At 33.3% G+C, this 15,097-nt stretch overlaps 1 protein-coding gene across 1 annotated transcript in view; it reads right to left on the bottom strand.

Annotated features, from left to right (window-relative positions):
- Positions 1–14,393, bottom strand: part of LOC144854554 (uncharacterized) — a 90,615-nt gene extending 76,222 nt beyond the window's left edge. Inside the window, exons 1-16 of the mRNA XM_078712499.1 lie at positions 14,371–14,393; positions 13,856–13,949; positions 13,555–13,683; positions 13,074–13,181; positions 12,183–12,296; positions 10,851–10,952; positions 10,019–10,123; positions 3,781–3,868; positions 3,081–3,246; positions 2,586–2,686; positions 2,395–2,451; positions 2,158–2,294; positions 1,202–1,291; positions 881–1,072; positions 487–729; positions 35–229 (exon numbers count right to left, since the gene is read on the bottom strand). Coding sequence (XP_078568625.1) covers positions 35–229; positions 487–729; positions 881–1,072; positions 1,202–1,291; positions 2,158–2,294; positions 2,395–2,451; positions 2,586–2,686; positions 3,081–3,246; positions 3,781–3,868; positions 10,019–10,123; positions 10,851–10,952; positions 12,183–12,296; positions 13,074–13,181; positions 13,555–13,683; positions 13,856–13,949; positions 14,371–14,393 — 1,944 coding nt within the window. The remainder of the gene's footprint in view (positions 1–34; positions 230–486; positions 730–880; positions 1,073–1,201; positions 1,292–2,157; positions 2,295–2,394; positions 2,452–2,585; positions 2,687–3,080; positions 3,247–3,780; positions 3,869–10,018; positions 10,124–10,850; positions 10,953–12,182; positions 12,297–13,073; positions 13,182–13,554; positions 13,684–13,855; positions 13,950–14,370) is intronic.
- Between the last annotated feature and the right edge of the window lie 704 nt (positions 14,394–15,097).

Genomic DNA, 15,097 nt, shown 5'->3' with positions numbered 1-15,097 from the left:
AAAATCTAGTTATATATAATATGCATTTACTAACCTTTTCAAACGTTGGTGTAACTACTGTGATAACTTTAGTCAAAATTTCAATCATCCAGTGAAGATTTGTTATCACAATGTCTCTTAATTTCTCATTAGTGTCGGTATACATGATTATTCCAGTGTCATTCAGATAACTTATGGCAGTGGTGAGTACATCTTGAAGAATTCCACATTGAGTTGCAATCTCAGAAACCTAATGCAGAATTGACATTTTAATATTATTATTACACTAAATTCACTCGACAAATAAATAATTAAATGGGACAGTACTAGTAGTACAATAATAGTAGCCACTACTACAGTACTACAAGTACAGTATTGGATACAGACTGCTCATTACTGTTTGATTACAATTATTATACAAGTAAATATTCTGAGAACACATACAAAATATTGAATGATAGAATTCTACAACTATATGTTGAAAACCAAATTAATTCAAACCCTTACCTCTGTCAAGGTAATGTACAATCTATCTTTTCCAATTATTTGCAGCCTTTCCTGCAAATTAACCCACTTTACAGGAACTTTCTTCACCATTGCTTTCATGTATCTACCAACATTTTGTTTAAGTTTTTCAATACCTTCATGTGACTTTACAGTGTTATCCACCATGTACATTTCACGATCTACATGCTTGGCATACGGCATTCCTTTCATTGCATCAAACATCTGCATGAACATCTCCTCTGCCTTTATTTGATGAAATTGTATAATCATAACATTACTAACTAATAAAATATGTTTCTTTTTTATCTTATACTACAAATTTGAGAATAATGCAGGTTCAGTTTTGTCAAATGTTTTGTTGAATAGTTATATAAATGTATACTACAGTTATTACCTTTATCTGTTTTTCTGTTGGTGTTCCTGACAATTTGTCCATATGTGTAGCAATCAAACAGATTGGAGGTGACTCTATGCTCTTGCCATTAATTAAAATGGGGTTTCCTGAAAGATGCTGTAACACAGTGTGTTCATAAATGGACCTTATCCAGAACAAATTCATGTCCAAATTTGTCATTCCGAGTGAATCCTGAAATCAAAATAAAAATCAAATTGTAATTTAAAGTTTACTAACATTATACAGTAGCTATAATCATGCAATAACAAGTTATGTTTTAAATTAAACAATTGACTGTGATTGTGAATAAATTTTACTTACTATTGACGAATCTCGTGGATTAGCTAATTCATTCAAGTTGTCCGTAACACAAAATGCCACACAATACGACACTTTATTTGTAAGGAAAAACTAAAAAAATACAAAAAGCTAATAATGACAATATAATTTTTCCTTGTCAGTTCGAATTTTAGATTCATTGTAGTTATCTGTGAATGTCATAACGGTCAAAAGGTTATACATTGATGTGGGTTTATTAAAGTAAATCTTGCACATCAGCTTAAGCTTCGGAACACTATCCAGGAATTTAATTTAAAAACTCAATGTTCATGAATTTATGAGAATTCCCTGAATATTTTGAAAAAATGTGACTCACAGTACACTGTACTAGTCTATTACATTAATCGAAAAATTATAACCTATATAAATAAAAATGTATTATCAATAATTATTAGATTAGTATAAATATTCATTACCACAAGGTTTCATTGTATAAAACATACTTATTCAGTGCATGTTAGAAGGAGCAACATGCAGTCATTTAAAATATTAAAACTGAATGCACAACGTTTGTCAAATTTATTTTTGTATGTTAATGGGTTAATGGAATTTAGCTTGAAGGCCTACATTACATTGTTTGTTGATAATACTTCCATATATTATTTTAACTTAAGAAGTTTTACCAAATACAATTAGTCTTACCTACAGTATACCCATAAAGGCCAACTCAGACAGCATCGTACATATATTTTTAATGTTCTCCCGACGATCTAAAAACTATGCCCGAAGCTATATCAAGACAACTCGTCGGGCCTCGTCTCGTCGGGCCTTGTCTCGTCAGGATTCAACTCAGACAGCACCAACGAGTCAAGACGTTTTGTCAGGCCATAAGAAAGAAGCAACTCTTACACTTATTTTATCTATACCCATAAGAAAAAAAATGCACATCTAGTACAACACAAATTATCTCAAAATAATGCATTAATAAACAAACATACCCTGTGTGTTATGTAGTAGTCTAGTTGACCAGCGTAGTCCCATATACTTGTAATGTCACTCACATCTACCTTTCCTGTTGCCTTTGCTAAACCTTTCCTTGCAATATTCACAACTTTAGCCCAGGTTTTATCATTGCCTATTTAAACACAATAACAAAAAATCACTATGGTAATATTGCTTGATATCTGCAAATATCAAAAATAATAACATTCTAATGTTTTAGTATATGTGCCTACCTTCATCTAATTCCTTTTCTAACGCATGTGAACGGATTTGCTTGGATAGTTCAACACCTTTACAAAGAAAAATGAAACATGTATATTTATATATCAACAATATTTAAAAATGAAATACATGTTTAAATACATTCTAACATTGTTCTATCATTCTGAACAATGCTTTGTTAGTTTGTTTGATGCTAACTCACCATCTACATCTTTCACTTTCTTCCACTTTCTACAATCCTTTTTTGCTTGAAACACTGTAGTTGTTACAATACCATCTGTTGATGGCTCTCTGGAATTAAACCTATTATAATAATGCATAGTAAAATTAAACATAATTAAAGAATATTCAAGACTGAAACATGTATTATTTACTGAAAAACAGAAATTATAAAAAATAAATTAAACAGCAATCCTAGCTAGCATAGGTTTACTTTTATACAACTATGCATTTGAGTATTAAAAAAATCATCTAATATTAATTTTAAAAATACAAAAATACTAATATTAAACAGGATTTTACAGTTTATAAGTTTTCAATAATTCTGTCTGAAAATTCAATTCAATTCAACAGGGAATAATGTTTTTGAATAAACAAACAGGCTTTCTTTTCAAAGTACTATTGATACAATACTACAACAAACACTTTTTCAGGGTAAGAGTAACACTAATTTTAGTATTCCCTGCCTATTTATTACCTTTCACCAAGCAACGCTTTTACACAACTAGTCTTGCCAGCACCTTCTTTCCCAAGAAACATACATCTTGAATTCACAACTGCAATTTCACCATTTTGAAGCTCATATTTGTATATTTTAATAGCATATTTACCCTTGGAATATATCTCTGCTGGAACTAATATTTCTAATAAAAAAATATTATTATAACACTTTCAAAATGACAAATTTCAAATTCATTTTTTATTTGTTTTCATACATACCCTCTTACAAGCTAATAATATTAACATCTAAATAGACATTGATAAATAATTTAATGTTTGTCAAAGATGTATTGTTCCCTCCAAAACAGGAAAAATGAAGACTTTGAATAAGCCATTATGCAGTTATAATAAAGTTATTCACTTTCGTGGAGATAAAAAAAAGAACAAAAATAATAATAATTTTACTTAACAGGCAAAATAATGTCTGACAGACAATTATGACTATTTTTGGCTTTTAAGTAGGCTACTGTAAATCATTATTTTTTTCGATACAAATTTTGGTCAAAGTGAACTAGCATATTTACCATTGGAATATACTGCTGGAACTAATAAATCTAATATAAAAATATCAAATTTAAAACAATGTCAAATTTCAAATAAATTTGTATTGTTCATAAATAACCCCTTACAAATTTCATATATATAAAAAAAATATATAAAAGTAAGGCATCACTTACTGTCAAAGTCAAATTTTAAAATCTTGTTCCTTTCATCTGGGTCTATGTATGGATTATTTTCTAAAACAGTCATTGGTGTATTTCCTTTCTATAAACAAATTAATGTTTTAGTTAGTACAGTATTAAGAAATAATATGAATTGATAATATTGGCTAATGGTACTATCCAAACACCCTTATCAAATAAAAAACCATTATCACTATCCTATAGTAGACTATGATATCTATAACTATGAAAATAAACACACATTTGTATGCTAATAATGTGTAAAAAAGACAAACTGCTAGTATGCTTCATATAAAGACACTACTGTACCATTAAACCTCTGGTGTTTTAATGCGATCTCAAAGTCAGATTAAATAGCAAACTCCTTTATTGTATTTATTTATTTATTATTAGTAAAGCAATTTGTAAGATTTAACAATTCAACGATATCAAGTGAATAAATAATAATTTAAAAACTCATATTGTCACTTTTTAATATATTGGTATCTTTGTTAAACAATAAAAACATGTTGATAAGGTATGGTAGTGGACCCTTTCCAAATCTATTCGTGGTACAACCAAAATGTCCATATCTCTTCACACTACAAAGTTGCATATAATGGTGTGTGTAATTTAGTTCTTTTCTATTGGAAAGGAAATCGACGAACCATTGCATGATAGACCCCATATTATAGTAAGAAGTCTATAAAGGTAATGCGATGATCCAAAAGGTCAAATGCCTTTTAGTGAAATAATCAATTTATTATGGTACATTTTTATGTATTTTATGATGTAATATGTTATTTGCTATTTTGTTGTTATTATATTTAATAATTACAAATATTGTAAACACTAAAAAGTAGAACTGAAAAAATTCTTTATATAATTATAGTAATCATGAAGTTTTAAAAAAACAATATAATTGATTTTCTGACACATCAATAATTATACATTTTACTCTGTTATGTTAGGCTTATAATACTATATTATTATTCATATTATGATATTATACCATTCCCAATGTAGTAAATAATCCTAATTATAGTAATTTGAATGATAAACAAGAAACAAAAAGTGATTTTATTTCATATACGTTCGCTGTAAACTGAGATCCCGACGCGCACGCGCACCCTCATATATCGGCGCCATCGTTTGGAGACGGCGTGCACCCGAACGATCATGGAACAAAAATCACTTGCAATACAAGAAGATGTGCTGGAGATTTCTGCTGGAAATGTAACATTTGCAGCTACAACTCCACTTGTACAGCATACGGTGGCTAAGCCCACCAAAAAGGCCAGGAAGGCGGGGTCTAGCTGTACTATTACTAGGCCTCCTAAAGAAGGTAATACGCATAGCAACAGCGATGCCGTTGCTATCGCTGGGCCATCATGCACTAACGTGCTGCTGCAGCCTAATCAACAGGTCGGAGTAGGCCTGAACTATGAGGCTAGGGTTGAAAACCTTGAGCGGTTGGTTGAGCAGCAGGTTAAAGAGACGAAGGCTGCTCAACAAATAAATGAGTCAACGCACGACCTTTTATCTCAGTTGATGACACAAATGTCATCACAATGTCACAACAATGAATATGATGACAGTAGCTCGGTGGTTAGCCTCACGAGTAACATTTACGATAGGCATCATCAGTACGAACGTGATGTGTCTGACCTGGAGGAGGGGGAAGTAACAGGTACACAACTATCCAAGAAGGATGAAAATCCTGAGCGGCCAGCCACTAATAGTAATAGTAAGGTCAAAGGCCCCCTTCCTTCGGGTTTTGCAGCAAGATTTGCTGTTTCTAACGAATTGGCACCAGCAGTCAGCCAAGAGTTGGCTGACACGCTAACATACTTATTGCACTCGCATATGAGTGAGAGTGTAATGACCGAGCTGATCAAAAGCTATCCTATACCGGAAAATCTAGAGGCCCTAATGGTGCCAAAGGTCAATCCAACTATTTGGGATTCCATTACACTAAGGGCACGGTCTAACGATCTAAAATTTCAAAAGGTACAAAAACCTTTGATAAAGGGAATTACGCCCTTGCTAAATTAGTTGATGGAAATGAGTCATCGGAGATAGCACAGGACACAATCGGCCTACTTGCCAATGCGAACTTCGAGTTACTTGCACTTCGTAAGGAGATGTTGAAACCGGAAATAAATGCCAAATATACTCATTTATGTAAACCCAGCATTAAGCCTACAGAGTATTTATTTGGTGACTTGAGTACTACAGTTACAAAACTGGATGAGGAAAGGAAGGCTACGGCAGGCTTATTTAATTTTAAGTCGTACCAACCAAAGACCAGGTCCAACAACTACAAATACCAGCCATACAATAGAAATGGCAAACCTTTTTTAGGTCAAACCCGGCGACACAAATGGTCAACAAACAACTACAACCAGACCAAATTTTATCAGGGGAAAAAGGACCTAAAACAACAGCCGAAGAGGTATGAGTCGATTGATAATATAAGTATTTCTCCTAACAATAAGGTTAACAAACATAATAACCTTGACATAGTAGGAGGTCGACTCAGGTCATATATACATAGGTGGAAAAAATATACTTCGGATCCATACATCCTAAATGCGGTTTCAGGATATAAAATAGAGTTTGATAAAGCCATACCCTACCACCTAAAAGGAAAAATACCTCATCCATACAAACTCAGCAACATGGATATGGAGGCTATTGATGATCAAATAGTTAAATTGATATCAAAAGGGGTGGTCAAACCAGCCATGTATGAACATGACCAGTTTGTATCAAATATTTTTACAAGGCCAAAGAAAGATGGAGGGTTCAGAATGATATTAGACCTCTCTAAATTAAATGAATATGTGACATACAAACATTTCAAAATGGAAATGTTTGGAAATGCATTGACACTAATTTCACCAGGTGTATATATGACGTCAGTCGACCTCAAAGATGCATATTTTACTGTACCCATAGCAGAGTCGGACACTAAATATTTAAAATTTGTTTGGAAAGACAACCTGTATAAGTTTGTCGCATTGCCTAATGGGCTTAGCTCAGGGCTTAGACTTTTCACGAAATTATTGAAGCCCCCAATTGCGTTTTTGCGCAGCAGAGGGCATATTCTGTTGGTTTACATTGATGACATTTTGTGTATAAACCAGTCAGAAGACTTGGCCGGCGGTACCGCCAGGGAAACTAGTGAACTTCTAGCCTCATTGGGTTTTATCATTAATAGAGAAAAATCAGTAATGAATCCTACGCAGATCATAACCTTCTTGGGATTTGAAATAAATTCTATAAGTATGACGGTTTCCCTTCCATATCACAAGAAGGAGGAAATTAGAGTTCAAAGTAAACACATACTTACATTAAGTCATACTACCATTAGGAAAGTTGCGCAATTTTTAGGCAAAATTATAGCAACACTACCTGCTGTAGAGTATGGAAAGCTTCATTATAGGGCACTAGAGAAGGAGAAAATACTAGCTCTAAAAATAAATAAAGGCCATTACGATAGGCCTATTAGTATTTCCGTCAATGGACGGGACGATATTCTTTGGTGGCAAAATAATGTCAAAGACGCATATAAATTGATATATCATGGGTACCCCGACCTAACAATTGAGACAGACGCTAGTGGTCTAGGCTGGGGTGCCACTGATGGACAAAGACCTAGACATTGCATATGCTACAGGGGCACTAAATATTAATTACTTAGAATTGCTGGCTGCTTTTTTCGGCCTTAAAGCATTGTCCCGTGAGAGAAAAGCTAAGCACATAAGGTTGAAGGTTGATAATACCACGGCAGTAGCTTACATAAACAACATGGGCGGCGCAAAATCAATTGCGTGCAATAAAATTTCAAAAGCCATCTGGTCTTGGTGCATTGAGAACAATTTTTGGATAAGTGCAGAATACATCCCAGGTAGAGATAATATAATAGCTGATGCAAAGTCTCGTCAGTTTAAAGATGAGACAGAATGGATGCTTAACAAAGAATTGTTTATAAAAATCACTAAAACATTCGGCGAACTGGATATAGACCTATTCGCTTCTAGGCACAATGCACAGCTTCCGAAATATATATCATGGAAACCGGACCCAGATTCAATTGGTATCGATGCATTTCTACAAAATTGGTCCTCTGCCAAGCTCTATGCTTTCCCGCCGTTCTGCCTTATAGGTAGATGTTTGCAAAAAATATTGACAGATAATGCCATAGTTATCATGGTGGTCCCAAACTGGCCAACATAGTATTGGTATCCTAAATTACTATCAATGATGGTTGGGGAACCACTGAGGTTTAAGAATACCAAACATGCCTTAACATTACATGGTTCAGATGATTGTCATCCCCTTTATAACAGACTTAACCTTTTTGCCTGCAGGCTATCAGGGCGGAACTCTACAACAAAGGAATAAGCAATACTGCAGGAGACGTCATTCTGCAATCCTGGAGACGGTCAACGTGGAAGCAATATAACTCACAGCTAACAAAATTTATAGACTTTTGTGAAATCAGAGGAATCACATGGCAACAGCTAAACACCGGTCACGTCCTCGATTTCTTGATAAAGCTGAAGGACGAGGGCTTAGGCTATAGTACTATCAGTATGGCGAAAAGCGCAATTGTAAACTTTCTCGAAATCTTAGATATAAACATGAAGGAGTCTATTGAACTGAAAAGATTTATGAAAGGGTTATTCAATTTTAACCCACCGACTCCAAAATATGCACAAATTTGGGATGTTCGCTTAGTTACAGACTATCTGAGGCGAACAATTAACGACGATACATTATCGCTTAAAGAATTTACCATAAAAGTAGCATTGTTATTAGCATTATTGTCCTCAAGTAGGCTTCAAACCTTATATAATTTCAAATTTTCAAATATGAATATCGAGAATGAAGCAATCACCTTTTACATTTGTACATTACTAAAAACTAGCAGACCAAACAATACAGGTCAACTGGTGGTTTTCCACAAAAGTGAAGACCCTGCCCTATGTCCGGTCAGAACAATTCTAAAGTACAGGGAAAAAACTAGTAATTTAAGGGAAAATAAGGACAGATTTTTTATATGTCATAAGAAACCGTATGCCGAGGCATCAAAAGACACAATTGCTCGATGGATAAGGACAGGTTTATCAGAAGCAGGAGTAGGTACAACAAAATTTAAAGCCCATTCGGTCCGAGCGGCTGCATCTTCATCAGCAAAATTAAGGAATGTCCCGGTTGACTTAATAATGAAAACAGCTGGGTGGAGAAACGAACATACACTAAACAGATATTATAATAAGCCTATAAAATTTGTAGAAAATCCGTCAATTCAACAGGCACTGTTGAGAAAAGTTGATTCATCAACTCATTAATATTGGTTGTGTTTGTTGTTGGCTACTACAAATAGCCCCTGTTTGCATTTTGAACCAGTTTAATATTGTTGTTTAGTTTTCTAATTGATGTTTTTAGGGTGAGAATCCTAAAACGTTTGACTATTGATTATAAGCAAAATAAATGCTTTATTATTAATACAACACGATAGTTGTCATATTTAAGTTGCCCGTTAGGCAAACATCCTTATGAATGAATGTAGACTTTTGGAAATAAATTTGTTTTATTGAAACTAACATTTCCGTCAATTATTTGGTTTACAGTTCAAACATGTTTCCAGAGTTGGCTTTAAACATCTCAGTTTACAGCGAACGTATATGAAATAAAATAGGAAGATTAAACGAGACTTACCTGTAAGTTGAAGTTTGATCACTATTTTATGAATATGTGAGTGAGGTGTAAACTGCCCGCCTCAACCCACCCCAAGTAAAACAATTATTATTATAGAACAATGCAGGTTATCATATATATACTTATCGCTGCAAATTATTACTCTGGACATGTTTATGATTTAAAGTATGAGGGTGCGCGTGCGCGTCGGGATCTCAGTTTACACCTCACTCACATATTCATAAAATAGTGATCAAACTTCAACTTGCAGGTAAGTCTCGTTTAATCTTCTTATTAATTGATTATCATTATCATGAGTGAGAGAAAAAAATATGGTTACAGTTACTGTAACCATATTTTATAGTAAGTATCTTTGTAACCTTATGAAATGTTATACCTAGTCTTGAAAATAATTTCAATTTGAAATTAGTAAATTACTTCTTTTTGTTGATCCACTACAAAAAAACAAATATGTATGTAATAAGTGTGTGTAAGTTTGTGTATGTACTGTCATACAGTAAGTGTTTATTAGTGAAAAAATTACCTTATTTTGCAATGTTAATGGTGCACCTTGCTTTATAAAGAATGTCACTAATTCCAAGGTACAGTTTCTTTTTTGCAGATAAGAATGAAGTGGAGTATTTCCATCCTTGATAAACAAAATCATAATCATAAGTTCAATAATATTGATAAAATCTATATAAAGTATTGATAAGTACTAAATAGACAACCAATATAGTATACTGTGTGTTCTGAAATATTTTGCAGTTGAGTTCATTATAATTTACATCATTGTCTACCTTTGTTAGAGTATATTTACATAATACTGTAATTTATGCAATCTATATGAATTGTTATACCTATTCTTGAAATAATTTCATTTTGAAATGAGTAAATTATTTGCTTTTTGTTGATCTGTGTAATTTGTGTGTGTACTGCGAGTGAGTGGCCAAGCGGTTAAGACAGTGGAACCTTAATCCATAGCCATAACATTGGCAAGGGTTCGAGGCTCACTCGCTCCATGGTTCTGGTGGTAGAACAAGTCTTCTCGGATAAGGACTATAAACCGTAGATCCAGTGTATGCATATTGCTCGTGTGCACTTTAAAGAACCTAGTACATCTTTCGAGATGAGTAGGGGGTTACCCTAGTGTACTAGTTCACACACACACACTGTCATGCACAGACGTAATGGTGCCGTAGTTGGCTGCAGATGACACGATGCGACCCTTAGGGGTGAAGAATGTTGTTGAAAAGGTGTAACATCTAAGTCCACAGCGCTCTGATATTCATGAAATAGCGCTATATAAATGTCGCATAACATTACAATACATTACTGTCATACAGTAAGTGTATAATTATGAAACAAAAAATTACCTTATTTTGCAATGACAATGATGTCCCATGCTGTTGTATGAGGAATTTCACTATTTCCAAGTTACAAGCTCCAGACAGACAATGAAGTGGCGTGTTGCCATCCTTGATGAACAAAATCATAATCATAAGTTCAATAATATTGGTAACAGCTATATAAGTATTTGATAAGTGCTAAATAGACAACCAATAAATGTATTGCATAACACATCTCATCACAAATGGTAAAGTATACTGTGTGTATTCTCTTGTAACTTAATCATGTAGTAAATTTGTTGCAGTTAAGTTGATTATAATTTACGTCATTATCTACCTTTGTTACAGTATCTTTACATAGTAATTTATGCTATCTTATGAATCGTTACACCTACCGTATATTTCGGTGTATAAGTCGCACTTTTGACACGCAAATTTGACCTCTAAATTAAGGGTGCGTCTTATACACCGAACATATGCCTCGCCACACAGATTGTACATATCGTCACCTCGTTGGCTAGGCCTGAGTAGGCTAGGCCTAGCCTAGATACAGTGTACTAACGTAACGGCAACCTGCTTCTGCCTAGTTTTCAAGGCATTTTAGCGTGATGTTATACTAAATATGATGAAAAGATTTGTTCATTATAGAGCTGTTTTAGGCGCTCCGAAATAATTTCATTTGTAAACGTTTACGATTGGAATAGGCTAGTATTTATTTATAGTTATACGCACGATCGCCGACCGCCGTACCCCCAGCGCAAGCCCTTCTTGGCGGCCACATGGTGTACGGTATTCGATTAGTATATTCTCCAGTTGATTATAGCATGGACCTAGCGTACACACTTCTCGGATACATAGATACTAATCGAATACGATTGTCCGTGAAAACGTGCGCCCTCTCGAAATGATCGAGCGAGGCTAGCCCACACACGTGCGTGTTACACACACGGTCATGCACTCGATGTTGCGGGTACGAAACTCATGAATAACAAGTTAGAAAGAACTTGTTGAGGCTGGGCGCGGCCGAGCCTAGGTAAGAAAAAAGCTAAATAAAGAACGCCGTTGTAGATTAACAAAATATATTATTACAATAAAATTGATTACAATTTAAAAAAACATTGTTTTGATGAAATATAAAGTGCGTCTTATACATCGACGATATAAATAATACCGATATTTTACTCTCAGTTAGGGGGTGCGTCTTATACACAGGTGCGACTTATACACCGAAATATACGGTAGTCTTGAAAATAATTTCATTTTAATGATTAAATTATTTCTTTTTTGTTTATCCAATACAATAAAACAAATAAGTTTGTGTATGTCATACAATAAGTGTATAATTGTGAAAAAAATTACCTTATTTTGCAATGTTAGTGATAGACCACCATGCTGTATGAGGAATGTCACTATTTCTAATCTAGGTTGTTGAAAGCTTCTACTCACATACAAATGAAGTGGTGTGTCTCCATTCTTGATGAACAAAATCATAATCATAAGTTCAATAATATTGATAACAGTTATATAAGTAATTTATAAGTACTAAGTAGACAACCAATAAATGTATAGCAAAACATATCTCATCACAAATGGTAAAGTATACTGTGTGTATTCTCTTGCAACTTAATCCTGTAGTAAATTTGTTGCAGTTAAGTTCATTATAATTTACATCATTGTCTACCTTTGTTAGAGTATCTTTACATAGAAATTTATGCAATCTATATGAATTTTTATACCTAATCTTGAAATAATTTCATTTTGAAATGAGTAAATTATTTGCTTTTTGTTGATCTGTGTAATTTGTGTGTGTACTGCGAGTGAGTGGCCAAGCGGTTAAGACAGTGGAACCTTAATCCATAGCCATAACATTGACAAGGGTTCGAGGCTCACTCGCTCCATGGTTCTGGTGGTAGAACAAGTCTTCTCGGATAAGGACTATAAACCGTAGATCCAGTGTATGCATATTGCTCGTGTGCACTTTAAAGAACCTAGTACATCTTTCGAGACAAGTAGGGGGTTACCCTAGTGGACTAGTTCACACACACACTATCGTGCACAGACGTAATGGCGCCATAGTTGGCTGCCGATGACACGATGCGACCTTTAGGGGAGAAGAATGTTGTTGAAAAGGTGTAAAATCTAAGTCCACAGCGCTCTGATCTTCATGAAATAGCACTATATAAACGTCACATACCATTACATTACATTACTGTCATACAGTAAGTGTATAATTATGAAAAAAAAAATTACCTTATTTTGCAATGACAATGATGCCCCATGGTGTTGTATGAGGATTGCCACTACTTCTAAGGTACAATATCCATAACAGAGATACAAATGAAGTGGGGTGTTTCCATCCTTGATGAACAAAATCATAATCATAAGTTCAATAATATTGATAACAGCTATATAATTATTGATAAGTGCTAAATAGACAACCAATACATCTATAGTAAAACACACCTCATCACAAATGGTAAAGTATACTGTGTGTATTCTCTTGCAACTTAATCCTGTAGTAAATTTATTGCAGTTAAATTCATTATAATTTACATCATTGTCTACCTTTGTTACAGTATCTTTATATCGTTATACCTAGTCTAAATAATTTTATTTTGAAATGAGTAAATTATTTCTTTTTTGTTCATAAAATACAAGAAAACAAATAAGTATGTGTAAGTTTGTGTTCGAACTGTCATACAGTAAATGTATAATTGTGAAAAATAATTACCTTATTTTTCCATGATAATGACGCACCGTGTTGTATGAGGAATTTCAGTAGGCCTACTTCTAAGGTACCTGGTGTATAAGGCCAGTACCTGTCATCACGCAGATACAAATGAAGTGGAGTGTTTCCATTCTTGATGAACAAAATCATAATCATAAGTTCAATAATATTGATAACAGCTATATAAGTAATTGATAAAATAGCCAACCAATAAATCTATAGCATATAGCATCATTTCACACAAGTGTGTTTTGTGTAAAGGAAACGTTCTCTGTAAATCTATAAAAAAATTCCTTTTATATACCTCATTATAATTTTTTAAAATATCTGGATGTTCCTTGCAAAGTTGTTCAATTTTTTTCAAGTCCCTATTATGCATAGCTTGTTGCAAATGATTCCTGTCAAAATTCAAGAAATAATGCATTACTGTATTATTACCGTAGATTTTATGAGAATAACAGTTCATGATAATAATATTTAAAATTTTTATTTTATGTTAATCTTTTAAATAATTATGCATGGTTACACTTGATTCAGCCAAGGATGTTTTTCAGGCACAAAATATAAACACAAGAAAACATAAAAGTATAATAATTTAGGTTAGTAAACTCATTTCATTGTTTTTCAATTATTATACATCTTTATACACGTCAACATAACATTTGAGAATGAATATCTAGATGGTGGATTTATAATAAAATTAAAAAATCCATGCATTTCACTCATTCTGATTCAAATTTTAATTATTTCTATATTTTTTAATGTTAGCTTATACATCAAGTCTTTGCTTGATTTGAATTAAAAAATAAAACAACATACCACTGGAACTCAATTGAAGACATACTGGGTCTTCATTTACCATTATTCGTGTGCCAATGACTTAGTAAAAAAAAATAGGAAAGACAAGGTGTAAATTATGTAATCTTTTCTGATAAAACTATTTTTTCTTCTCATTTTCTGAATAATTCTTCTCTGGCACTTTTTAGGCATCAGTTTATAATCAATTATTTTTTCTGAAATTTTCATATCCATAACACTAATTGTTAAGGGTTACTGATTATTTTTACTAGATTAACCACATAAAAAAATATTGTTAACAAATAACTTTTGTCATAGGCCTACTGAATCAAACCAAAAACCAATACAAAAACTACTACTGTCTGTAAGTAACCTTAGTATGGTACAAAAGAGGTACTATATATTCTTTCGCCTAAAGGACAATTACACAGACGAGCGGTGATGGTAATAAAAATATAGAATCTATATTATTCCTTGACCATTTACACACAACACAGAGCGGACGGGGGGTTTCCGCTAAGGATAGATACAGATATGGTGGATAAGTACGCAGTTTTCCACTTACCGTCACCGTTTGTCTGTGTAAATTGGCCTTAATAGTACTCGACATTGAAATAATAATAATAATAACAGACTCTTGTTAACAAACAATAGGCCTGTATTACCACCAGTGTAAAGAATGTACTGGTATTTGAAAAAATGTACCAACAATTTAGCTATGACTGTAGTTTTGGAAAAATAAAAATGT

This window comes from Antedon bifida, chromosome 10 (assembly GCF_963402885.1).
Source record: "Antedon bifida chromosome 10, ecAntBifi1.1, whole genome shotgun sequence".
Taxonomy (NCBI): domain Eukaryota; kingdom Metazoa; phylum Echinodermata; class Crinoidea; order Comatulida; family Antedonidae; genus Antedon; species Antedon bifida.
The sequence above is the reverse complement of the archived record's forward strand: the minus strand, read 5'-3'. Positions and strand labels throughout refer to the sequence as shown.